This window comes from Strix uralensis, chromosome 3 (assembly GCF_047716275.1).
Source record: "Strix uralensis isolate ZFMK-TIS-50842 chromosome 3, bStrUra1, whole genome shotgun sequence".
NCBI lineage: Eukaryota > Metazoa > Chordata > Aves > Strigiformes > Strigidae > Strix > Strix uralensis.
Window position 1 is genome coordinate 89,421,407 of NC_133974.1, and position 27,677 is coordinate 89,449,083.

Genomic DNA, 27,677 nt, shown 5'->3' on the forward strand with positions numbered 1-27,677 from the left:
CTGGGACAGAATCTGTTGACCTGTCAGTTAAATTTGGATCCAATAAATTTATCCTTAGGTAGTGCTTCATCATTTAATCCTTGTCAGAGACTGTTATTTTAGTAGCTATGGACACCTGTGGACAAGATACAGCTCCCGTACTGTCAGCCAGAGCTGCTTTGTAAGAGTGGGGGTTGTTTTTCTGATAAATGTTTTCCATTAACCACAAGGGCTGCTCAGCAGATGAGTATTTATGCCACTATCTCTTGTCTTGCCAGGCTTGTGATTTTCCTTCTCTTGCCACTTACGTTGCAGAGGTCTCTGCCTAAGCTTTATTTATGTAGGTGTGCACTGAGGCTGTGGGAGGAATGGGACAGGATGCTCCTTTGCCTTCACACACTGGAAGGAGAGAAGTCAATTCACATTGCCCGCTCCTTCTTTACCTCTTCAAGGTTACAAAGCATCCCAATGGGTGGAGAAAAGGCTATGTTCTTCACTCACTCTCTCAACATATGCTGTAGTCACTGAGAAGGATTGATTCTGTGGGAGGTAAGATGTACCCCATAAATATGTGCTCCCCAGTCCTTGCCTCTATACCCATCTCCTGAGCCAGTGTGATTCAGAGCCACCTCCTTAGCATTTCAGAGTTTTAATGGTATGAGCCAGAGCCACTGATACCAGCAGTGAATCCTTGTTGTTTCAGTGAGTCACTGAATACTCAAAATGAGTATTTTATTAAATACTAGCTGATTATTAAGAGCATTAGTTGAAGCAGGGCACTGCTGTTATTTTATAAAAGTCAGGGTTTTTTTACAGCCAACACTTACAGAAAGCACCCATGGTGACAGAACTGTTGCATTTCTAAAAATAAAGTAGGGCAGTAGTGAGACATAATTATGCGTACCTTGTTATTGGAACTAAAGTATACAGCACTGAAAACACCATACTTGGAAAGAAAATTGATTCCTAAATATCAGCCTCTGCATTGTCTCAAACATATTGGCTTGAGCACAATGTATTGTTCATAGTATTTAAGCCAGATTTTGGGTATTTAGATGCTTAACATTCACTAGCTTTAGCTACTACTGAAACCATGTAGAAGCCACTCAAAATTGGACCATTTTATTACTGTGAAAGTGAACATTGTACTAAACCTTGAAGGAGAGAGAGATGAATTAAAAAAAAAGAGACTAAGAGAAATGAACACAGTTTCAGATGGAAGAGAAAGCCAGCTCTTAATCCTGTTTGTGGGCTTTGCTCCAGTTGGGCTAGCCATGTGGGTAAGGAAAGCAGGATTTGGCACTGGGAAGCAATAACGCCAAAGAAGACATAGGGACAGACAGATGCAGTATGCAACAGCTAAACTATATTCTATATTTCCAGAAACACTGGGATGCAGAAAGGAGAGTTCCTCTCTCCAGTGTTATGATGCAGGAACATGGGGAATACTGGATGCAGTGTTGTGAGAGAGATTGAGAAATCGGGGAGTTCAGAAGAGAGGATTAAGAATAATTATCGAGTGCTAACAAAAAGGACTAAATGTGCATAGTTTGGCTAAATGGTGACTAATGGGGCCCGAGGGATAAAACAGACCACAAATATTTGAGGGAAGTAACTCCCCCCAAAGAGGGAGAAAAGAGTAATTACTGAGCATAAAGGATGAGTTGTAGCTATAAGTAAATGGAGGAAACTAAACAAAGAAAAACTTAATCTGAATATTGGGAACAATTTCCTGAATGAGAGTTCAGTTATTACCCCCTGGAATAATCATCCCAATGTAGTGTGGGAGCTTGACTTTTCCCTGTATTAAACACTTGACTGGAAAAATACCACACACACACAACTGGAGCGATCTTAATCTTAGTGTGAGAGAAGAGAGGAGGTCTAGGGGTCCACCACCCCTAGGGTCTCTGAAGGAATAATGTATTCCTGGACCTCTTTTTCTTTCCTGATGTTGGGTTTTTTGGTTTTGTTTTTTTATTTTGGTTGTTTGGTTGTTTTTTTTTTTTTTTTTTCTCTGAGAAATCAGTTCAAATTTCACAGTATATCAGCAGATACACCTGTATAGATGTAACTGCCCTGGTCAGGATGAAGCCCTTGTGTCACAGCAGGTCAGGCCCTGGCTTCCTGGGGAGCAGCTTTGCAGTAGAGGACTTGGAGTCCTGCTGGGCAGCAAGCAGGCATGGCCAGCAGTGTGTCCTGGCAGCGAGGGAGGGCACCAGCATCCAGGGCTGTACTGAAAGGAGTGGAGCTGCAGGGCAAGGGAAGTGATTATCCTTCTTGGCTCAGCACTCATTAGACTGTGTCTAGGCACTGTGTCCAGCTTGGGGCCTCCCAGTGCAAGAGAGCTGAACAAGCTGGAATGAGCTCAGTGGGGAACACCAAGACCCTGGTTTGAGCAGGGGGATGGGCTAGAGACCACCCTTCCAACCTGAATTATCCTGTGATCCTATGCAGTATCAGTCTGGTTTTGCTAGAGACAGTGATGCGTATCAGACAAATCTTAGAAGTTTACTCTTAGAAGAGTCTTTTAGTCTTACAAGAACACTTTATTCTGGTTTGTTTTACAGGAAAGTATGAGATGATTCTACGAGCTTAGGAAAAAGATGATGTATGTTTTGTGTTTGTGGGTTTTTTTTAAAAAATGTGTCACCAGCATCTTGCACACCTAATAATAGGTATGGTAATAATGTCTTTTTTTTCTGTTGATTAGGTCTTCACATTTTTACTTTGAACAAAACCTGTGCTATTGGGCTACACTGATATATTTTTTCCTGGGAAAGAAGGGAACCTCAGAGAAATTGTAAACAGCACCGAATCCTTGAGACAGTTCTGCCTGTCTAAACCACAGTTGTGTCTGAGGAGTGTGTGGCTTCCCTACTGTCCTGGTGCTCCCTTAGTGATATATTCCAGATTCTGCTTTCAGTCGCATCCCCTTTGTGCTGGTGATGCCACTGGCAATGCCTTTCTTCTGAGCGTTCTGTGGTGTGTTCACTGTACACACTGTATGCAATGTGATGCTACCGGGAGCTTATGCAAATGCCATCACTCGAGGTTCTTGCAGCTGTAGGGAGTTGCTCAGTCTTTCTTTGTCGCTAGAAGGGTATACTTTGCTTGCTCTGACATTCTGCCTCTTGTGCAAACACTTATACCTAGGCCAACTGAGTTTAAAATGCTTTAACATCTGAATTTTATGCAGGTGTAAACAATTAATGAGTTTGCAAAGTAGTGAAAAATCAGGCCTCAGGTCCTCAAGCCTGCATGGTATATCATCAACCCTGAGCAGGCTTCATCGTTATGTGGATAAGGAGACATTCAACAGTAATTCTAAAATCTCAGGAGAGTTTTTGCAAACATGCTTAAATCAAACTAGTTAGAGAAATGAAACTGAAAGTCTCATTATGACAACAGCTGGGAGAACATTAGTGGGGGCTGGGGGGAAGATAAAACAAAAGGACCATGGTGGCACAAAAAAGAGAGGGGACATGGAATCACTCCTCATCACACAACTGGCTACACCTTGATTTCATGCCACAGTATGCTGACTCCCCTTCCCCTTCCTTTCCCTTGTGCCAACATAACCCTTTGTGGATCTGTGTTGTAAATTAGATCACTGGTAGTCTTGAAAAGGCAGCTCTTCAGGGGTGTGCTTGCTCTCCCGACATGACAAGCCATGACCAGCAGGGCAGCAGAGGTAAATGCAGTTGATCTTGGCTGTTACATGTGAGCCTTGGCTTTTGCACTGCAGTAATTGGACTTGCCCTTTCCATCAGCCATTCCAACAGCCAAGGTTTGCATGTACGTAAGAGAAATATGTGCTACAGCTATTTATGTTTATGTACATGTTGCTATGTAAATTATATTTAGCTTATTTCATTACAGAGGTAAAAATTACATTCTGTGCATGTGTGTATAGAAAACCAGTGTACATTTTAAAGGCTTAACCTCTTCAGCTCTCTGCAAGGGAAAGCTTGAGTTACAGGTTAAATGGAGTCCCAACAGGTGTTTGAATCCCTCTCTGCCTCTCCTAGTTACACACATGCTGTGCATCTCGCTCTTTCACAGATGCATTTGCATGTTGGATAACATGGAAGAGAGAAATGGATGCAGTTTCTTTCAGAAAGCTGCAGGGAGACGTTTGTAACATGCTATTGAAAACCTCCTATAAACAAGAAACATATCGGTAGAGCAGGTACTGTGTGGGGTGGGAAGTTACCGTGAAATTCAGTTGAGACACCTTCTCAGATGAAATCTGTTTGGCAGTGATAGTGTGTGCCCAGAGAGATGTGACTCTTCCATTCCTTCCGGCTTCTCACTGTCCCTTTGGATTTGGGGATCTTGATAGCTCTTTCTTCACCTCCATACTGTTGCACTTCCATGAGGGAAGCTGCAGCTCTAACCAGGAACATCTGAGCAAAACCTTTTATTATCAGACATGAAGAAAAGTTTCTTGCATTTGATTATCTAGCCATAATGTAGTAATGATAATGATGAATTGGAAGGCAATGTAAGTAATGTGATTATAGTTATTTGGATGGTGAATCGGAGGAGTTTTATTACCTTCTTTGCTTCTTTTAGAAATTTCAATATGCCCATTTTAAAAGTATAATCAAAACAATATGTTTCCTTGGTTTATACATTAGTCACTATGAAAAGTTCCTAGTATTGAGATTTGCAGATGTTTTTTCACGAAGGGAAAGCTTAATATTACATGTGAAAGACGTGCCTAAATGAGTCTTTCTCTTTTTGAATCAGCATATCAAGAACTAAATGGATAAAAATCAGTAAAGCATTACATTAAGCTTTAGTAATATTCAGTTATTGTAATTTGCTATATTTATTTATATTTTTATTTCATCCTTTCATGTTTTTTCTCCTATTTTAAGAGTCATTTATGGATTAGGAGGCTTTTAGTTTTGTATCTAATTGGGATAAAGAGTGGGACAAATTTCAAGCTCTCTATTGAACCAGCTGCTATGAAATCATACAGAAGTATGTGGAATGACACTAACTTTGACTTCCTGAAAATTTGCCCCAGATTTATTATGCACGGTTATATGTTAGTGCCTAAATTATGGGGTTTTTTCCTTGAGGTTTGCAAAGTTTCTCTGTGGCATTGCATTTTTGGATATGTACTACTTCTGATCTATACACCTGAGCAACCTTGGGAGAAACAGGCAGTGGTTGGTTGGGGTAAAGCTCCACAAACCTGGGTAGTGTCCATGCAACTCCTCCTTTCCCATTGGGTTAGTAACTAAAGCTGTATGAACAATTGTTTTTTGGTTTGGCATCGGAAATGAAAGCAACAAAATTCTGGTTTGAGTTAGACACAACATTCTTTTTAATCTGATACAGACAATTTTATTTCTCTTTCCATGTATGCTAAAGCTTAAAAAAATTATGCACATGTGGTTTTAAGGCACTGACATCTTTCACTAGTCTTTTCAAAATTCTAGTACATCCATTTATCCTAAACACTGTTTGTGACTGAAGCTATTAGCCAAATTCTAACCCCATGAAACCTAAGAAACTGAGGACTGCATCCTGCTCTGTGTTACATGTCTGTGCTAGTAGAGAGAAATGGTAGCGTGAGCGTGTTGGCGCTCTGCACCAGCAGCTCTGGGCGGTACTGTAGCACTTGCAGGCTAAGCTGGGGTAGTGGCTAATGAGCCAGCTGGTATACCACAACCTCGAGGGACCCTTCTAGGATTCCAGCTAAATTGTACATAGATAGCTGATGCTTCACTCGTTAGCTTTTAGACAGAAAAGTGCTCCTTTGCCAAGGAGCAGCCACATATTCCCTGCTTCCCTGAAAATGTATATTCCTGCCCTGAAGAATTCAGACCAATGTTAGTGGCTAGTGCCTGTAAATACCACACACTGACTGTCGCCCTCATCTCTGAGCTTGCCATTTGCAGGGAAAGACCTATTTTCCCCTTAGTTTTTGAATTACTTAGACATTATGTAGTCTTAATCTCCACGGCACTTTCTTCCTCTAACTCAACCTGAAAGGATTTATGTAACCAACATTATACAGACTAATTAAAACTAACAGTCCTCAAATGCTCACACATACTTCTTTATACTTCCTTTGCTTGTGGCGATGTGACAGACGGTGTTCAAGCATCCAGAATAACTCTGCTTGCTTCCTGTTATATAAGATGATTCCTTAAAATAGACTCTTGAGATACATTTTTTGTGTTCCTGCTTTACAATATCACAGCACTGTCCTCATATAAACCAGTGTGACTGCCCGTCTGCTTCTGGTGTAATCTTATTTAATCTTGGTGGAAAAAATTGTGAGAATAAGCTTTGTTTTTGTCATTCCACTTTTTCCTGTGGCATCAGATAGAGAAGGGGAGATGGCATGGTCACATGCCCTATATTTATACTCATTTAATTACCAAATGTATTGTTCTTGAAGTTCTTGTGATAGTGAGTTTATCTGCAGTAATGGCAGCCAGCTTCTCTGTGCTTGTGAGCCATTTTTACTCCCAGCCAGGTGTTCAAGGGCTGATGCAATTCAATCATGCTTGAAAAAATTCTGCATCTCGCTTGGTAAATAATGATGGTGTAATCATGTCTTGCCCTCCTAACACACACCGTGGTAACCCCAGTTTGGCTGATTGCCCACCAGCCCACTTTCCTGAGAGCCTCCTAACAGCCGTATTGACAAGCTCTGTTCACAAGCTGTTGTCTTCTGTTCTAACATTAGGGCTTCCTGTAATCTCCTCATTCAAGAGAATGAGTATTTTCTGCTTCTGCTTCCTTCAGCAGCAATACATCATGGTGTGGGATCAGGTCCACAGACAGGAATCCCTTTAATAACTTGGAAAATGCCTGTTCCTGAAATTTCCAGCCCCTTAAGGTCCCATTAGTTTCAGTAGGAGCTAAAGGCATGCAGCACATATCACAGGAAGTGCTTAGATCCTTGTAAAACTGAACTTGCACAGCAAATTTATCATATGTTCAGAAACAAGTGACTAAGATTGGCCTCCATGAGCTTCAGAGCACAATTTTATCTCCTGAGATTCATTGAAACGGCCCCTAACATTGATTTACATTTAATGTGATCAGAGTGTGTCTCCGTGCAGTGTTAGCGATGTGAAATATAACCATGCAAAAAAGACCCTGCAGATACACTTTCTCCTGGTACAAAATGCTAATTCTGTGTCATGTAGTCCATGGGTCTTCTTTTCATATCTTAATTTTCAGCAGTAGATACCTAGAACAGAAAATAAATCCAAAGGGGAGTATTAATGAGCTCTAGCCCAGGAAACAGAATGGCAAATGAAAGTCTTAACAACGCAGTGGGCAGGAGCTAATAATAGAGTAAGGACTGTAACATCACCCCTGAACGGGCATCAGCGTGTTAGTGATGAGCTGAGTGCATTTCATCCGCCTGCTGTGTTGCCAATATTATTTGATTAAACAAATTGATGGGGCAGTAACCAGGCAAAGCAAAAAATAGGTAACATGACATATATGTAAAATAACTACAAGAGCACATAACGAAATGAAAGAAAAAAGAAGTCAGTGGTATTGATGACTGAAGAAGAGATATCTGTGGGCCAGTAGCTTTGTCTGGTGCAGAGTTGTGCTGTCCTGGCTCGGGTGTGAAGCAGTGTCATGACGTTTGCCCAAGCTAACAAAGCCCTGAACTGACTCCCTGTCCTGTGCTCCACAGCGCAGGTGTTCTTTGGTTTGTGAATGCAGGGCTAGTGTGGGTGTTGAATTGTACAGGGGAAAGTGAACTGGCTATATTGCATGTGTGTGTTCACATATATATAAAGCAGCCATATTTATTGTGGGGCATATTTCTTCTTGCCAAAATAATTATATCAGTACAGATGTTCTTGTGTAATTGCAATTTTATCATTAGGTGGTACTTTACATTATATTCCCTTATTCCCCTTGCTGTTTGGAAATAAGCTGTACCAGGATAAATACCTGCACACTAAGAAGGTTATTTGCTATAACTATACTGCTGAAATTACAGTGGGATAACTTATGTTTAGACAGGGCAAAAAAATATGTATTTATATGGCATAAGATAAGGCTTGTCTGTATCAGCTTTACAATGTTTTTGCAATGTGGACACACAGTGTACATCTATTGTTTACCCACTGAAGCACCATATCAGGGAGAATAATAAAATTTTAATTTAGGGATTTAATGAAATATTTCTTGTGAAGTAAAAAGGTTGTGTTATCAGCTACTTTAAGCTAAAGTACTCCTTCTGAGTTATAACATTCATTTTTGAGTGAGGCTACTTCAGTGATGCCCACAGTTTATAGTGATGCTGCAAGTGAACAAAACAGAAGATTCACTAAAAATAACCTCAGTTCTGAGAGCATGGGAGGCCGTGAGACTGTGTGCCAAGCTGTGCGGAGGAGTCCCCGGATAGAGCAGCCACTCTATCAGCCTCACTCTTCACTGTGAGTCTGATGGGTCCTGTTAAAGCCAAAGGATTGGTTTTAAACTGTGTGACTCAGAGAGAGGGTGCAGGGTTGTTTTGGTTATGAGAAAGGAAAGTGCTATGATATGCTGGGATCTGCAAGCAGCCTTTAGAGAGAGCTGATTGTAATCTACTTTTGCTGGGTATTAGGACACAGAAGAGTCAGGGTGGGAGGATGAAGGGAGAGTCTGCCTGAGGCTCCTCAGAGTACTGCACAGTTTTGTTTTGAGCCCAGGAGGCCTGAACTGATAAACCTAGACAGCTTAAATAAGTCTCAAATGGATCAATACCTTACAGATAGAATGAAGTTTTCATTTTGATCTGAAGCTTCAACAGGAGAACGTTTTACTCTGGAGGAGCTGGAGAATTCTTTAATACAAGGAGGTGTCCCCAGACGTGCCAGATCAGTTGGGCAACTTCATTTTAGCTACACTACCCACTCAGTAAGGTTTCCATCCTCTCTTGTTTAAATCGGGTAAAAGCATTTCAAGTGAGAGCAGAGTCCTGTGACACTGAAAACTAAATTCCAGCTTTTATTTTCCGGCTAGCCATTGCGTTAAGGGGTTTATTGTTATTTTAAATGCCCAATATATTGGATGTGGCAGGACAATCACATTTTCAGAATGGAAAACAAGGGCTTCTCTTGCTGCAAACACAGGGTGAGGGATCACTTGCACTGCTTGTGCTTTGCTGCAGGTAGCTGTAGTAGGCCAAAAGGAACAAATTAATCTCTGTTATCTTCTGGTCTGGAAAGCGGAGTATACTCAATTTTTTCTGTATGCAGGATGTGCTTTTCCACATAACCAATGACCCAGACTACAGGGCATCAACATACACAAGTGTTTTTCTCAAAAAAAAAATGTGAAAAGCTGCACTGCTTTAATTCTCATATCAGCTGATAGGTTTTGGGGTCCTTCCCCAAGGCTAAACTGATTCCCTGTAGTACTCTAGGCAGTATATACTCTAGGTTTTCTTCTGTAAAGCCCTTATTCTGAAAAAATGTCCCAAAAGTGTGAGCCAGCATTCTTTAGAGGAACCACAGTGAAAGAAATTTGACTATAAAGCTCTATCCCTGGAAATATGAGGCAACCTGAGCTTAGAAGACGGACAATTCTGGAAGAAGATTGCATCCATCTGCTCCTTGCAAGTAGAAAGAAAGAGAATGCTTCTGTTTTAAAGGTCAACAGTAACATAAATTATGTACAACTGGATTGATTTTTTGAGATAGCTGTATAAAACCATTTAAGATATTTGAACCATAACCTCTTTGGTGGTGGGTTTCTCAAGAATATGTTGCAACATCATCCACCCTATAATGGGATGCATAAAAAGTCTTTGATTAGTAAACAGCTTCTTCATCCAACTCCATAAAAAGTTGGATGTATAATCCTCTGTGATATGGAAGCACAGTAAGTGATAGGGTGACTTTCCCTTGGATACCATCTACGGTCCATAGGAACTGCTGTGATGCATAAACTATTTGCTGACCTCCTCCTACGTTTCTCTAATCTGAGGTAGTCCATATTGTTCCTGGTATCACCAAGGTTTTGCTTTGAATGTGTTGCAGTAGTGCACAAAGACATTTGTGAAATTTGGAGTTGTGTGTCATTCTATTACACAGCACTTGATAAGTGTCAAGTCAAGTTACAGTATTTGATCAAGGGCCTTTAATGGGGTGCCTAGCCAACGTCTAGCTGTGTGCTCATTAAGAGAAGAAGCCACAGCACGTGATTAATTTCCAGAAACTCAGCTCAAGTGTTTTAATCTTTGATATTACAGAGATACTGTTTTCTGCACCTTTATAAGTGATCTCTCTCTCTCTCTTTCCACTTTTCCTGCCTGTGCATTTTCATCTTCAGTTGCAGGAGCTGACTTCTACAAAATGCATCGTTGTAGAGGGCATTCATTGCAGAGGACTTGATTTACCAGCCCTGAATTTCAGGCTTCTGTTGATGTATTCCTTTCAAAGCAGTAGAGATTTACCATCCAAAACTAGAGTATTGCAGTGCTGAGTTTGTCCCGGGTCCTGTCTTTCTCCAGTTCTCCTATCCTCTGTCTGGTATAAAAGAAATGTAGTAAGAAATACAATTTTTGTCTTTTTCTTAGGGTGCTATATGACAGGGGCTAAATTGCAGCTGTTTGTTACAGAGAAGAGAGATGGTAGGATCTGGCTGCAGGCAGTCCTGAATCTTCCTGTGTTCGTAAGCTTTTTCTGTATAGCAAATGGGAGAGCAGAATAAAATGTATCATAGAACCATTCAGGTGTACTTTGGCAACTATAGGAATTTCTGAGGTAGGTGTGTAGAGAAAGAAGTACTGGAAATGTTTTCCAAGTCCAACAGAAAACTGTCCATAAGATTCCTAGCTTGATGTTCTGATTTCCTGACTATGGGATATTGATTATAAGGGAGGTAGATGAACCAATTTTCCAGACCTTGTCATCCAAGAAAGAACTTCACAGAGAAGTGATTCTGCTCTCATGAAGGCAATGCAGTGCCCTGATCTTTTGTGTCAGGGAGCTGACATGTCTGGGAAAGCTTCAGGTATTTATTGAGCGTGATTTGTCTTATGAAAGACAAGGAACAGAAAGTTTATCATGCTCCTAACCATTGACTAGAGAATGGTGAAGAAAGACAATAGGATGGCAAGAGGAGAGCTCAGAGTTATGGCTGAATCTCCCTGTTTGGGAAATGAGCTTTCATTCTGACTGGACCAAGTGAAATATTCATGCCTAGCTCTCATTAAACAGCAATATTCTGTCCTGAAGATGATAAAAATATATCACAACAGCAAGGTCTGTATCCAAACAGGAGGGTTAGTTTTCTATACATTTTAAGAGGGGAATTTTTTTTTTTTTTCTGGCTAATATTGCTGCTTGTATTTGTCATACCTAACACGGGCCCATGAGACTGAGAGACTGCAGTCCCTTTGGTGATCTGGAAGAGCAGACAAGACCCTTGCTAATTCCTCTGATTTCCTTCCCTGCACACACCCATCAGTCTCAGCTGTATTTTATCAATATTGAACATGAGTTACTGGCACTTTATTCAGGTGGAACAGAGGTGCAAATATAGGTATTATCAACAAATCACAGAAGAAGTTGAGATCCAAGTGAAGTGAAACAGCAAATACATTTCTCTGTCTTCTTTATATGTGACAGGATGCATTTAGAGAAATGCTTTTGGCATAAAATTTTGAACCATTGTAAATTCCTTATTTTTTCATTTTTAGAGGTATTTTCAAAAATTTAGTTTTGCTAAGAAACAAAAATACGTGTGAAATACTTGTTCAGTTTAGCAGTAAGCCCGACTGAGAAGTGCCCTCAGAACTGAAAATTAATTGGCTTTCACTGAAATTTGTACAGGTAATAAGCAAAAAGCTGCAGATTAAAGGCTTTACATCTCTTATAAATTCTGCTTGTTGGTGCCTGTGTCACACATCTGTACAGTTCACTTCTTTCTGGCAATGTCTTACTACTTTGTGTGGTGTATTTAATTTCATGCTGTTTTTTTATTTCACTTTACTGGAAATAGAAAAACAAGAACAAAAAGTTTGTTTAAAAAATAACAGTAATTGCCAACAGTAATAGTGTTTTCCAGTTTCATAATTTTTTGTAATAATTCATTCTGCAGCATGATTAAAGTAGGTTAAATATTAAGGTCAGCTCCCAAAGGAGGTGGGGTCTGAGCTAGCAGAATGCTGAGCATTCCTGCAAGAGGCTGGGTGCACAGGACTTCCCCTGCAAATGGTAGGACATGAGGACACTCAGTGTTGTGTATAATTATTTCCCGAATCTTCAGTAGATAGAGATAGAAGGTCTTATAACAAAACATTGAGGGTGACTTGGGTGAAATTTTTGTTAATTTTTTTCCCCCAGCAAGAAATCTGGATTTCATTTGAATTAAATTACTTCATCAGCTTCTGCTGATTTAGCTTAAATCCTCCCAGAAAGTGAACATGAATCAAGAAATTTTTTAGCGTGTTTTGGTTACACCCTTGCAAAAAGTAGTTGTTATTAACTTTTTCAGTTTGAAATAGAAATTTGACATTTGCTTCAATTATATTTAAATTAATATTCTAAAAATGAAAACTTTAATTTTGGATTGAATAAATTGCTGACACTGATGCTAAGTGATTTTGTTGAAACTTTTCAGAGAAAAGATTTTGAAAGAAAAAATAAAGTCTAATATTCTATTGCTTTCAGAATTGTAGTAACATTTCTTTCATAGCATCACTGGATCAGAGAGTCTGGAAGGGACCTCAGAATGTTTCTAATCCAACCCCCTGCTCAAAGCAGGCTCAGCTCTGAGGTCAGACACGTTGCCCAGGACTTTATCCATTTGGGTCTTAAACCTCCCCAAGGACAAGACTGAACAGTCTGACTTGCCTGTTCACAGGGTGAAAAGCTTTTCCTTATACCCTGTCCAAACTCTCTAGTTTCAACATATGCCCATTAGCTGTTGTTCTCCTCCCATGCCCTGGTTTGAAGAGCCTGACTGCATCGTCTTGGTACCTTCCTCATAGGTACTGGGGGGAAGCTTTTAGGCACCTCCAAAACCACTGTAACTATTTGTGTGAATCTGCTGAGGAGATCTGGATTAAATTACTATTTTCTACCGTTTGTGAATTTCTTTTTGCTTCAGCATATCTCCATGAAGGTGGGATCACAAAATTTCTTTCTTTTGTTTTGTCTGTTTTGCTTATAAGCTGTTGGGCCTGGACTAATTTTAGCATGTGTGCAGTCTGTTAAGAGGAGGACCTCAGTCTTGGACCTTAGCATATGATACATAGTAATGGTGATAGTTTCCAGTAGTTGAAAACAACTTGTCTCAAAGAATTATCACTATCTCATGGTGGTGACTTAAATAAGTACAAGACAAGACTAACAGGAACTCTTAGAGGAAATATTTTTTACTAGGACAGGAGATTACTTGTCAGAGCTGGTTTTAAGTGCATTGAATTTCAGTGCATCTGTGTTGTCAGAATAGTTTACCATTTGTATGCTGGTGTTATTTTAAATGTGCTGGCCTCCAAAATATTGATGAGGCAAAAAACCCTGTAAAGCTTACCTGCCTTTTGGCCTTTTTCTGTGTCTGTTTAATTGTTCTGCCAGCCGGAAAGTTAAACAATGACAAAATGGACTGTGAATCTGTGTGCTGACTGCTTTTCCTCCTGGTGTTATGAGAGGTTTTTGCTGAATGGGACAGAGATGAAGCAAAATAGCATTCCACACAGTGTGTGGTCAGGTTTTAGCATCCAAGGTAATAGAATAACTGTAATTGTATAAGCTCCATAAAACTTACAGTTAAAGAAATTGCTTTATGTGATTTTAAGGACTGTTATTAAATGGCCAGCGGTTTGTGGGCCTCTCATTGCAAAGCTTCTGTTAGTCATGCCTTTGAGTTGTCATTACTGTCATTACTTCTTGCTCATGAGCAGAGTCAACTAGGGGCTGGCTAAGCAGGAGTCCTGTCCCATGGTTTGAAGTTTGCTAGGTTGCTCAGACACGGGGAAAAACTGTGTGCCAGCCTTCCCTGCTTGTACTTTCAGGAGAAGATAGTGTAACTGTACATCTATACCCCTAATATTTTTCAGCTAATACTTGAAGATTGACAGATCTGCATATATTTCTTGTTTTCCACAATAACAGTACAAATATAAAACAGTGCACATCTCCTTTCTTATTACTTAGTAGCAATGCCAGCACCTTATGATCTAAATATTTAGGCAATACTTCTTAATGCCCAAAGTTGAGCTGGACAGAGCTTGTTTCTGACCTTTCCTTGAAAGATGCTAGTGCTCTTGCCCTCAGCTCTATGCGACTGAAATTAAAGCTACTCTGGTCTGTGGTTGTCAGTCTCCTGCCTATGCAGTTTTCCCATGTGACTTGAAGATGCATTGCCAAGTAACCATGGCAGTAATTGGTAAGTGCTTACATTTGTATTAATTTGAGTTATAGTAAACGTAGCTGGTTTTCTTCCCATATTAAACTAGTGCTAAACATCTGATTTTATTTTATCCAAGTATAATGGTTCAGCTTGCTTCATGCATTAAGCATGCAGTGACACATATCCAACTCATCCTCAGAGCTTTCCAGGAACGGAATAATGCTGTGAGCACTGTCATCTGTCTGACTACTATTTTTTATAAAAGCATTTTTCAGAGAGAAAAATAAGCTAAATTAATAACAAAAACAACCTCTACTCACTCTAAAAAAATTGACTAGTGATTTGTCTTCTGCATTTGAGTGTTGAACATGGAAAGAAAGGAAAGAAAGCAGAAATGATCTTTCTCTAGCTAAATGTGTCAAGCTATTAAGTCAAGGTGTAGTTTTCTTGATGGGTACTATTGGACAAGGGTATGATTTCTTGTAGAAATTCCAAATGTCATAGTTCATTTGATTTGTTACTTTTTTGGTCAACATTGCCTCTATGCATGAGAGCTATTTAATGATGGTGTTGCCAAAGACAGAAGGACATCTGTCACTAAATCAGGGGGTTTTGAGAACTTTTAGGTTAGGTAAAAAGATCTTTACTGGAATACAGTGATACCTGGTGAAGAGAATCTTATTGATCAAACAGTAATGACATGAGAAATGGTTTGTTTCATATCTTGTCGTACCCTTCTCTAAAACTGAGAGCTTCACCCAAATAACAGCTGTGTAGAATATGAGTCCTCTGTCCTGCAATATGTACTTGTGTAGGACTTAGAGCTTCTCCTTAAGCCATTGGTCTTCAAGCATATTCGCCATCTTTATTTTGGTGTAACCTAGGAGCAGCTCTGTTGCCAGTGAATTTACACAAATTTTAACTTCATGTAAGATCAGGTCTGAGCTGTTAATTTCACTAAGATTGCCTGTGTGCAACAAGCCTCAGATTTTTTAAGACTTGTCCTGGATAAAGTTTGAAGCCCTATTTGGACTCTGTTAGAATTAAATAAGTTAAAAATTATGATTTTCTGGACAGTTACTATATAGTTCCAGGGGAGAGCACAGTCACTAAGGCACTGTGGCCAAAACATCTGAATTAACCACCCAAGAAGCGAAAGATTGCAGCCTGGGACAGCTTTATTGTTGCTATGAAATTGAATGCATGCGTAAAATAAAGAGAACAATAAGGGGCAAGTGTTTACTGGGCATTAGAGGGATGTTTATTATACCTTCTACAGCACAAGCAGAAAGCTCAAATTATCTCCAGATTTCAAAGGCATTGTAAAATAATTAAACACAAATACTAAGAATCTTACTGGAACTACAAATCCAGGAAATGTTCCTCTGAGGATTCTTATTTCATTCTTTACATGTCTTACTAGGCTGTAACACCACAGCCCTGGGTAAGGCCACACAGAGAATTAAAGTGGAGTAAAGTTGCCTTGATTCTTGTTCGTAGCTCATAAGTCCTGTTGGAAGGCAGGGAAGGGATATGGCAAGCCAACTGCAAGATTTGTTGCTCTGTCCTTTTGCTTTCAGTCTGGGTGAAGACAAACTGTTCCATGTAGAGATACGAGAAAAAGCCCTTGGAGGTTGTTCTCGCTCTGCCATGGAACATGCTTCTCAGGTGGTATCGCCGGTTTGCAGCAGCTGGTGGAGAGGCAACCTGGCCCCTTGCAGCAGAGCACAGCTGTTCGCTTGTTGGTTAAACATCCTGTAAAGCAGCTCTGTTCTCTTTGCTTTAGAAGATGCAAAGAAAGGGATGGCACAAAGGAAGCCATGGCTCCTGGCCAAATCATTTCCCTCCAGACAGGCAGATGAGATTTTGCACGAGACCACGTTTAGCACCATGTGCCTCAGATTTTAAGGTCGGGGAAGTGCTTGACATGGTAATTCAGGCATATTAGCCGTGTCAAATAAGTATGATTTAGCGCACTTTTTGGCACAAGCCAGTTCAGGAGGTTAAAGCAGTAGCAGCCAAGCCAAAGTAAATTTGAGGAAAAAAGCAAGGGAGGGTATGGAGCCTCCCCTTTTGGTGAGAGTACTCAGGTCAACTTGGCTGTAATGTCACCTTAGTGAGCCCGCATCACCTATACAGGTTATTGGGAGAAACAGAATCACTTCTGGTGATGATTCATAGATGCTAGGTTAGATCCCTATAATTAGAAAATGTGAACATCCCATTCAGTGCCTTGTGTCCAGTTTGTATAGGCAACATACTGACATAATTCAGTAACTAAAGATCCTGGAGAATAAGCAACTGTTTAGTGACCCCGTGTAACCGAAAATCAAGAGTGGCTTTTCTCATAGAAAAAAAGCCTGCATGGTTGTAATTTTGCTGTACATGAAGACCTATAAGATATGATGACTCACTTTATATAACCATATTTACCCAAAACGGAAAATACACCATGAACCCGTATTTGCAAACATTTGAGTTGGAAATAATCAAAACTAATGGCAGGCTTCCAGTATATTTTTGTTTGACTTTCCATCAGTTAACTAAAATACTATGCAGACTACATTTTACTTAGTAGGTGACGGTCAAGAATTTCTAATTTTTCTACAGGAAGAATTATGGCTGGGGTTTAAAAAAATAAATTAAATTGGTAGGGGTTTTGTTTTGAAGGTGAGTCTGGGTAATGGTGTCTTTCACTTTTAGGTGCCCAACCTGAGACAAAGGATATGAGTGTTTCATGATGGATAACCAACACTGTTGGTCATAAGTGTAGATGTATTTTATAACTAGTGATGTATCTGCACAAATATGCTTAGACAGTTTGTTCAGGAGACTGATCTACAAACTAAACTTCCATCTCTTTTCTAACGCAGCAGGTAAGGCAAGTAAAGATAGTGTTTTAATTACTAAGGAAGATCATTAATCTCCCTTGGGCTTGTCAAACTAGCACATCTTCTGGTAAGCCATCCCTTGCCTGTATAAAATTCATACCTTACTCCTTGGAAAATGCACCTAGGGGAGAGTATTTGTTTTATAAAATACTCGGACAATGCACCTAGGGGAGAGTATTTGTTTTATAAAATGAATAATCCCTCCAAATAAAGAAGAAAAATGGATTTTTGGTTTTAATGATAATTGCAAATGCTTGCATTAAAGTTTGCTTGTACATGACTGTTTTGCATCTATTGACTTGAGAGCCATTTTCTCTTTTGAAAATATGATATGAAAGTGAGCATATTTTCAATTTTTATTTTGACACAAACTGATATGCTAACTCACTGGCCCCTATGATCTGGAATTCTGTTTCCAAGGGTGATAAGTACTGGATGCATCATAGTGTAATATGAAACTCCAGTAATGAATAATTATACAGAGAGATGCACCTAAGGAAATTTCTTCAGGTGTCAGTGGTGAAGGGGCATGTCAGATACCGAAGTGTGAGAGTCAGTGTTACTTATCAATGATGATCTTTGCTGGCACAAGTGTGAATAATATTTTAAATATCACTTAAATGTCTAATCTCCTTCTGAATCTAATGCACCTGCTGACCTTACTGACCTCTACTTTGATAGTGAGTCCTAAAGTTTTAATTTTGCCTTGGGTGATGTTGGTGAAAAAATAATTTCTTTTATCAAGCTAAATAAGTATCCCTTGGATTTTATTAGCAGTGTTTGTTTTCTTACTTAAATGAGAGGAAGCAAATATGCCATGAGTTGGCATAGCCAGGCTGACTGAAGTTCATGATCTTACATGAATTTATGCCAAAAGAGATCCCAGTCCACTCTGAGCTGGAGGCATGCGAGCATTATGTATTGCAGGGAGACTTTATTTATTGTTCCTTTCTTTAAGTGCTGTATCATGTTGTTTTGTTTTGTGTTTTTTTCTCCCTGACTATTGCTTAATAACAAGTGGATGTATGGATTTGAGGTTTTTGAGTTTGCTTTTTGTGAGCAGCCAAAGTTAATTTAGAAACCATGAATTTTCAAACTGTTCCTTATGTATGTTATACTGTAACCATCACCGAGTGACTTCTCTAAGCAAGGTATTTACAGAGCTTTCCATAATACCTTTTATTTTGTCTAAGGAGTTTCATTAACTTCATTCTTGTATTGCTTATAAGTAGTGTGAATAAATTTCTTAGCAGAGGTCTTTGCATCACCCCTAGCAGTGCCTTTGTTCTGTGTTAAAAATGGATTATTTAATCCGTTTCTGTTCATTCATCTCTCTAGAAATATTTCCAAAGAGCATACTTTGCCCCCTCACATCTCAGAATTACCTCTAAGCTGATTTACTCCCATTTCTTCAATTAATCCCACAGAGGATCTTCAGCTTTCAGAAAGTTCGTGTCAGTCATGAATTGGCTTCCAGTGTAGGGGAGTTAACTCTACAATGAATGTGTTTGAAAATCCCAGCCTGCCCATGGAGTTTTAAGGGAAAAAATATACCACCATTTCTGCATAGGTGGGAGGTGAAAAGTGTTCTTACTGCCCAAAGATATACCTTATTAAACTTGTATTTTAAAAACCAGAAAGCAGAGAATGTTCTTTCAAGAAATTACTTCAGTCTTTGCTATGGATTGGGTGGGCATTTAAGGCAGTTCCCCTTTCCTGCCAGCTATCCATCAGTTTTATTTGGATTGAACTTTAATCAGCTTTCTAATGCCCCTCCTGCAATGTCAAATCTTGATCTTGTGATTGTTTCCTCTGCCACAAATCTTGTAAGCTTTCAATAAGTCTTCAGCTGCTTGTTTACATAGGAACTCTCAGGAAAAAACAATCCAAATTAACCAAAGGTGTGAATCCAAATACATTAGCTAAACTGGATTAAATCTTCATTATGTTTTGGAAGCTAATTCATTAAAATGATATTAAAGACAGCTCTGTTGTGAATGAGTGTGTCCACACAGTGGTCTAATACAGTTTAAATTATGCACTTTGAAAATTTAATTTGGATCAAGTTCCTTCTCTAATTCTGTGGACACAATCCCTACCACAGCCATGCCGTGCACAGTGGGGAAGTGGTTTGCGTTGCACTGGAGCCCACTGTGCACCCCTGCGTAGTTCATATCCGATATCACTTGGCTCAAGTGGGATTCAATGTAACTTGGAGTATGAGCAGCTTATTGTCAATATGTAAAACCATGCTGCCATCATTGTCATTACCATCACTGCAGTAGTATGCATAGTCTCAAGGGGAAATCAGAGTCCTATTATACTAGATAGTAAATGAAAATAAATTAGCTGGCTCCTGTACAAAGAGCAGAGTCTAAACACCTGCTGGCTGCGCTGGGCAAGCTGTGAGCTGCAGCGGCATCAGATCTCCCAAGGTCCAGCCTGGTGCTTTGTGTGAGAAGTCTGGCGGTTGAGAGAGTCTGTGTGGGAGAGCCAGGCCTCTGACTTGCCTTGAAAAGTAAAACGTGAAAATTTCTAACCTCCTGTGCTAGATCACAGGGCCAAATCACCATCAGCTGGCATGACCAACTGTGTTCAGAGCAATGCTAGCCACCCAAGCTGAATGATTTTACTCATGTAAATGTGCTCACAAGAAAGCCACACTGTATATGTTTGTGCCATATTGCAGCCTACATCTGGTTAAAATATCCTTCTCTTCCCAGTTAAATGCTCTGTGAACTACCTGAGGCTTATTGCCTTTTTGATCCCCTTCAAAATTCAGTCAAATCTGATAGGGCTTGTAAATGATTTTCTAGCCTGCCATGCATTGTTTTTTTCTCTCCTTGGGGAAAAACAGAGAACCCCATGAAGTTGTGAGAAATAATTCATTGCTTTTTCATGCATTTTACCAGTTGCAGGTCAAAAATATAAAGGAAAATGCAGGTTCTTCCATTTGAATGAAATCTCAAAGGTTGTAACTGTCAAACTAGAATATAGTTTCAAGGTTTTGAAAAGGCCAGGTACCTCCAACTATGTTTTTTCTTTAAGAAAATGCCAGCTATGGGCTTGGTTGGGTCAAGAAGTAGTTTGTATTACACTGTCAGCTTTGTAAAAGGAACAGAAAATGCTGGAGAAGCATTTAATGGCAAGAGGGATAATGGCTCTGTCATTCAACTTAGAAAATGGTTTTTAAGAAATGTATTTTCACCTGAGGTGAGTCAATGAGACCAGATGTATGACCAGAGTGGGTGGAGCCACTGCCTGTATTTAAGATTGGACTACTGAGCTTGACCACAGGAGTAAATTTTTCAGTGTGTTTGGCCAATATTTGTATTTTCAATTGTTGCACGTAGTACAGGATTTTGCTTAAAATAATTTTATAGTGATGCTAAGATGTACAGAAAAATCTTGATTCAGCACGGACAACTTCATAAAAGCATTAGTGATGGACAGCATGGCAGCTGAAATCATTGAATCCTCTCTAACCATTGAAATGTTGCTGGAAAAGAAAAAAATCGTGCTTTTTGCTTTCATTTTGACCAACACATTTTGATTATGTTTCCTATGAAAAAGAAAGCAGACTCTTAAAAGGGCCAGCTTACGAACTGCAGTCTTTAGTTCAGAAGGAAGGACAAGGACAAGGAGATGGTGCAGAAACTTCTGAGTTGTAATTCTGTGTCAGGTCAATGAAAATCTCCTAATGTTTTTCTTTTATTAAAAACTAATCTATCTGGAACTGCTTTGCACTTGCCATAGGCTGAAAGAATACATGCTGGCAGTGCACACAGTGTGCACATGATCAGCTGACATATGGCAACTGCACGCCCAGCAGTAATTTGTTCATGTGTCTGAGACAGCCAATACAAACACAAGGTACTTGCATACTGAAATGAGTGTGTGTGTATATATATGTTCAATCTCTTTTCTCTGACTCCTTGGGATAAAATAATGTAACTGCTTTTGTAAGTTCAGTGTTAGATAGTATATACTGATACCAGTGTAATGGAGCTAAAGCTTCTTAAAATTTAGGAGGATTTAGAATTCTTGGTCTTGACTGTCACACTTCAGCAAAGTAAGAAGAGGTACTGTCAGCACAAACTACTTGTATACCTATCTTAAGTCACAATTTGTCTGTCAAAGTGAACAACATGGAAGTAGCCTCATGAATTGTTATATCCATCTCTCCTTTGAGATAGTGCTCCATTTGACCTGCTCTGTTTAAAGTGCTCGTTTTACAAAAAGGAAACTGTTGAACAGCATGGTTAGTATTAACATTGTCCCTGGGCAGTGCAGAACACACATGTGTTGGAACAAAACAGCTGCAACAAAAGCTGAATGTTGAATTGTCTCTCAAAATAAAACATTTTGCAAAACAAAAGTACTGAATATTTCTGTTCCAGCAAAACTTAGCTTTTTAATCAGTCTATACAAACTTCAGCATTCTTACCTAATAATACCACAGTTTTAAAAACAGTCTTCACTGTTTTCCCTGCTTGCTGGTTAATACAGCTGTAGTTGGTATGAACATCTCCATCTCATTGCAAACAACAATATTTTCATTGGACACTGTTTGTTCATTTTTTAGACTGGCTTATGTTTTAAGAGGTGATAAAAATTTAAAACAGCTAGTGCAAGGCTTCTTACACCTCAGCAAATTCACCTGAGCATTTAATACTAATTAACAGTGGCTGCTTACATCCAAACATTGCACAAGTATTCATTTTCTAATCAGAGGCTTATGAATGAGATACAATTCTGTGTGAACCATTTGGTGACTGAATTTAATTTTAGAATAGAAATTGCCATATAGCTCATTGATTTAATTAGAGGTTTTGGAGCTTTCTTGCAAGCTGAATTGTTTCAACAGATGACCTAGTGACAGAGGCCTGATTGTGACCCTACTTAATGCAGACTGTAAATTTGGAGCAACTTTGTGAAGTTAGTAGCATTCAACTAGTAATAATGAGTGAAGAACAAGAATTATAAAACCGTTGGGATCAGTGAGGTAAAAACTGAGATCCTAGATAAATAGTAACCTGATATTTATTCTTGGCTGCTGTGTTGATGAGTTTGGGGTTGTTTTAGCTTACTCTTGTCATTTTTCCCACAGAGCCGCTCAGAAATTGAACCTGTCTTCCAAAAAGAAGAAGCACAGGCCTTCTGCATCATCTGTTCCTGAATCTCCTCTTTTCTCTACCAGCTTCAGCAGTATCCTTCAGACTTCCCCACCCCCTGCACCACCATGTTTGTTGAGGGCAGTCAGCAAAGTGAAAGACACCCCTGGTTTGGGCAAGGTAGGCCTTGCGAGTATCACTAAAATACTTGTTTTCTTTGGAAGAAGGTTCCTCATGCAAAATATTAAGGGAATTGGAAGATCATGTCCTTTCTTGGTTGGCTTTACTGCAATTGGTCCCTGAACACATGTACAAAGGCCTAACAATTTAAGTTACTTGATGCAAGTGAACTTCTAATGAAGTTAACATGAACACAACCAGACCTAATTGTGCAGCATTAATACATTTCAAGGCCCAGCTGCACTAAAAGCACCTGCATTGGGACCACAGTGCTACTTCGTGGTGATAATGTCCATTCTTCTAGGGTTTCTGGAGCAGCTGGCTTCTGTGGCTGTGTTTAAACTGCATAACAGTTGCTTGCTGTGGCATGTTCTGGGTTCCTGATCCTCTTACTGTCCAGACTGGTGTCTTGCCTGGACACACTGTTATTTGCTTCTGGCTCATGTTTCCTGGCTTTCTTCCAGTACAGTCAGGACAAGGCTGGGCCATGTACCTGAACAAAGCTTATGCTGATAATGATGAATTGCTCCTTTTTCCTTCTGTCGTGTTATTTCCTCTCATTCTCCATAATCATGCTCTCTTAAAATGCTGTTTAGGTACATACTTATAATGGAAAATGGTTGAGGCAATGGAGGAGGTGGCTATATAGTTTGCTGTTGCTTGGTTTGTCTGAGTGGCCCTTCCTTTTTTTCCTGTCACAAATGGAGAGCCTGGCATATTACATCTGGGAATACATGTGTGCAGTTGCTGAGGACAGCAGTTTGCTTTGATCAAGGTAGTTTATTATGCAAGCATCTGTGTGCATGGATTTTCCATAATCATTGAATACTAAGCAGTAACAATGAATTTGGTGGAAACCTTTATGTTTAGAAGAGAAATTGTAATGTATGATCTAGAAATGATGAGCATAGGATGGGCTTCAGAATTTTCATTACTGATTTTGGAGACTCACTTTTTTATATTGTGCAGTTCCAGTTTTTTTTTTCCCCAAAGAACAGTGGTATTACTTTCATGGGTAGTTTAAGGCCTGTTTGAAAAGGGATTCATTACACATAGGGCTCCCTTCCTTTCCTCTGGCCTGGTAGGTGGGAAGAAATGTACAAATCTGTCATGATCTCGTAAAAGTTAGTAGTGATGCATACTCTGACTTTAGTGGGAGGAGTAAACTTGAACCTGTTCATTGTTGTAAGAAGCTGCTATGGCAAATATTTACAATAGAAGCCATCCTCTCAGGATTCTTACTCTTCTGTGCTTCGGACAGGTTATATCTGAATAAAAATAAAAATTCCATTGAGGAATAATTAAGGGTATGTTCATGAAAACAAGGGACTAATCTCCCTTCTTGAACTGTGAGAGCACTTTTGCTGACTATTGGTTTTCATCCTTCCCAAGAAAAGGGTCTGCACCCACAGAGACACAAACATAGCTCTGTCAAAACACTACAAGCTTGATCCAAACCTTTCTTGCTCCTCTAATCATTGGTTTCCAGTGAATAGGGCTTGGGAAACAGTTCTGCAGTATGCCCAAACAGACCTATGATTTGCTTTTTCAACACCATGTACGAGAATGGGCTCCAGGCTTCCCAAATGTGTAAGTAAAACTGAAATTTTGCAGTCCAGCTGATGGAGAATATTTCTTTTCAGTTTAGACTTACCATCCTGTAGCTATCAGAGTATGTGAGAAATAGTTAAGAGGTTTTAAAAAATGTTTTAATACATGTTTGTCCAAAGTAGTAAACTAAATTAGATTAATTCATATAATCATAATAGAGAAAATTATTTTCTTTCCACATTTCTGTTAGCAAAAACATGTCTAACCCGCAGTTTCTGGAATTCAGTTTCATTTTTCACCTCTTTGGTTTCTTCTAGGAGTCATCCTATAATTATGACCTGAAGCTTGTATAATTCCATCAAAGTTTCCAATCAGTTTAACTCTGTAGCATGATTTTCATTTTAATATGTCAGAAATAGGTGCGAGGCATATAAGTAAATAACTGCAGGATAACAGTGTAATTTATCTGCCAGACTGGGAGAACTTCAAATGAGGTAATGGAATTTCCAGCTTGTTTGCTTTTAGTTTTACTGTTGTTATTGACACATGTTCTGTTCAGTTTGGTTGGCATATGTTTTGATAGGAGCATGCAAAAAACTGTGTTACTTCTCTCAGCATTTTTTCTAGTATAGTGTTTTCTGTAAGGGTATAAATTTATAAAATATGTACCCATGTGGAGAAAGCGGGTTCAAGGAAGCTAAACATTATTTTCAGTCGTGTAAGGTTTTTTCTGGTTTGTGTGTAAATAGCATTTTATCAGCAACCCCAGTGTGATAAAACTGTTTCACTTTGGGTTTGAGTGGGCTGGGCAATTTCTAACATGACAGTTTGTTACTGGAAAGTCTGGTTGGCCAGAACTGGAAGGCTGGCTGTTGCCAGCAATTCTGGTTTCTGAAACTGGCCCAGGACAGGCTTCCTGGAAGGCAGGCTGTTTGCTGTAGGGCTGGGAGCCCCGGCACAGACACTGGGTTTTGCTGGCTTGGTGTCAGCTTGAGACCTGTCAGTTTGCCAGGGTAGGTGGGTATCTGAGACGCTGCAGGATAGGAAGTCAGGTACTTCAGAGCTAAGACTTTGAGGTTAAATTTCATTTCATGGTTTTCTAAAGTGAACTTGCCACCAAACAGTTGCCATTTTTTATTTTCACTTCCACCAGAAATTTCAATGATTCTACTTTGCAAAATTGGTGGACAATGATTTATTTTAAATTGTAGTTTCTCAGCTGTCATGTGCAGGCATATAATTTTTGTGAGTTAACCTAGGAAGATTTTCTTACCAGCAACATATTTAAAACTTAATTAGCAGCTCAGTTAGTAGAGATATGGGTACAACTGAAGAGCCTAAACCAAGGAAGAGAATTAGAGAGTATCTATTGAGGTTGCATGCTTCACACCTCTTCTTACAAAAGACCTTGCAAATCAACCATACCAGTCTGGAATTTGGAAGTATTATTTGAAAGCTAAATTTCAGCTTCACAGAAGGAGGAAGATGATATTAATAATGAAATGTTGGGACTGCATAATCACCATTTTACTTCAATGTTAGATAACGCCATTGAGCCTAGCAGAAATACAGCAGTGTCAAAATGTAATAAAGGGGTAGAGGAGCAGATTCTTTGTTGCACTAATTTCCAAAAAGCTCTCCCTGAAGTCAAATAAAAGGTTTATGACCATGTTGTAAATATATTAACAGTGGTGCTCGTATGGGTCCTAACACACACATGTGCTTTGGGTTTGCATTTGCTGGCAGAGGGAGCTGATCCTGGGTGGTAGTGTGGTATCCCCACAGTTGTTTCCTGAGAGGAGAGAGTTTTGTTTTGGGCTGAGCGACAGTCCTGCTCCATAAACTGCCACAGCTTGAGCATCACTTCTCCTTCTCTCTCTGCTGTCTTTGAATCATCATATTCTGAGAGTGATGGATTGCTTTCGCCGGGTTTACACACAGTGAGTGTGCCACTGTCTTGGATGACTGTATGTGCAGTTTCTCCAAGTCCCAACATTTTCTGGAGGATAAAGTCTGTTCTGTCCTTTCTGACAATGAGCCAAGAAACAGAGCAAAAAGACTTTCCATGCAGAAATAATGAATTATTCCATGCTTGCACTCAGATTAACTACTGTAAGGGCATTCTAACAAGGTTTTCTTAGACTTGCTCCCCTATCTGATTCCTTCCTTCTTCCCTCTACCCCTCCCCTTCCATTTTCTGTCAAACAAAATCAAAACTAAACCAATACTTTTGCTGAAAATCTGAAATGTTCTTTCTGTGAAAGATGTTGTTTTGCTGAATCCCACATTATGCTTGAAAACCAGCTTGAATGAAAAATTTTCTGCCAGCCTTAATAAATAGGTTGTTTTCAGGTGGTGCAGGGTGAATGGATGTGGTCTCTGTGTTTTCCTTCATTTATTATTTTTCTGTGTGTAGTCTTATAAAACTCTGTCACTGAGAGGCATTTGTTATGTTTGGGCAGAGATTAGTTTACTTTTCCTTATATATTATTTTTGGTGTGAATTGTTGTTTGTTGGTACTTGTTAGTCTCAAAATAAAATAGCAAAGACATTACATTGTACATTAAAATAATCCCTGTGTAAAAGGTTTCTACCAGGAAGAACCAAAAAATCATTGTTGAACCTTTTTTGAGTAATCATTTCAACCTGTTAGGAAAATGGACTGTAATTTGTGATACTGTGTTTACTTTTTATTTTTCTGTTTCCAGAGCCTATCCCCATTTTGCTAAATTTTTTATAAATTAAGATTAAAAAAATCTGTTTCTGTCCCAGAGCACTTATGATCTCAGTGTAGGGAGGAAGACCAGACAGACAGACCGGAAGCAAAAAGAAACAAGGAAGTATTATCGGTCATCTTGATAGCAGTGTCCTCAACCCATCAGCAGTCTAATATTAGATACCCCTTGTCAAGATTTGGTAGGTGTTGTAGAAGAGGAGATTATTAAAATCTTTGAAGGGGGAATAATAGGTTACACTGCAGATTCTCCTGAGGAGCCCTTTCCAAGTGTGTAGGGCAGGGTAGGAAGCAGCACAGAGAGGGGTTTCTGAGAGTCTAGTAAGTGAGTAAGAGATGTAGGAGCTGGTCTTCTGACAGGGGCTGAGTGCAGAGCCTGGCTGGGAAGGGCCATGAATGGGAGTCAAGCCATGGCCAAATGCCAGGAATGCCCACAAAGTGCTGGTAGGAGATTTGCGCTGTGATAGACACCCCTGAGTCATACACCTTTCTCCTAAAGATCTGTGTCATATACTAAAGAAGGTTCAGTTAAAAATAATTTTTCAGTGCCTAGCTATAAGAATTTAACTTTCCATTAAAGCACAATATTTCACTGAAATAAGCCTAAAACCTACTATTCATTTTACATTAGTCTGCAGCTTACCTATTCCTCACATTGATTTGCATAAAACTCTATCGGGAAACTTCAGAAAGATTTTGTCTGACCTGAAAGTGTCTCCACCAAAATAGCAGAGGATTTTTCAGAGGCTCTCAGCTGTGTCATTCCTTTAACTTTTTCTGAATGTCACTGGGAGCTGGTATCCACTTCCCTGAGCCCCACCTAAGGTTCCCATCATAAAGACTATCTGGTGAGAATTTGGTTTGGTGTAGGGAGAAATGTGA

At 39.5% G+C, this 27,677-nt stretch overlaps 1 protein-coding gene across 1 annotated transcript in view; it reads left to right on the forward strand.

Annotated features, from left to right (window-relative positions):
* The window catches only part of KIF26B (kinesin family member 26B), a 313,904-nt gene that overhangs the window by 177,855 nt on the left and 108,372 nt on the right, over window positions 1-27,677 (forward strand). Inside the window, exon 5 of the mRNA XM_074863268.1 lies at window positions 22,327-22,510. Coding sequence (XP_074719369.1) covers window positions 22,327-22,510 — 184 coding nt within the window. The remainder of the gene's footprint in view (window positions 1-22,326; window positions 22,511-27,677) is intronic.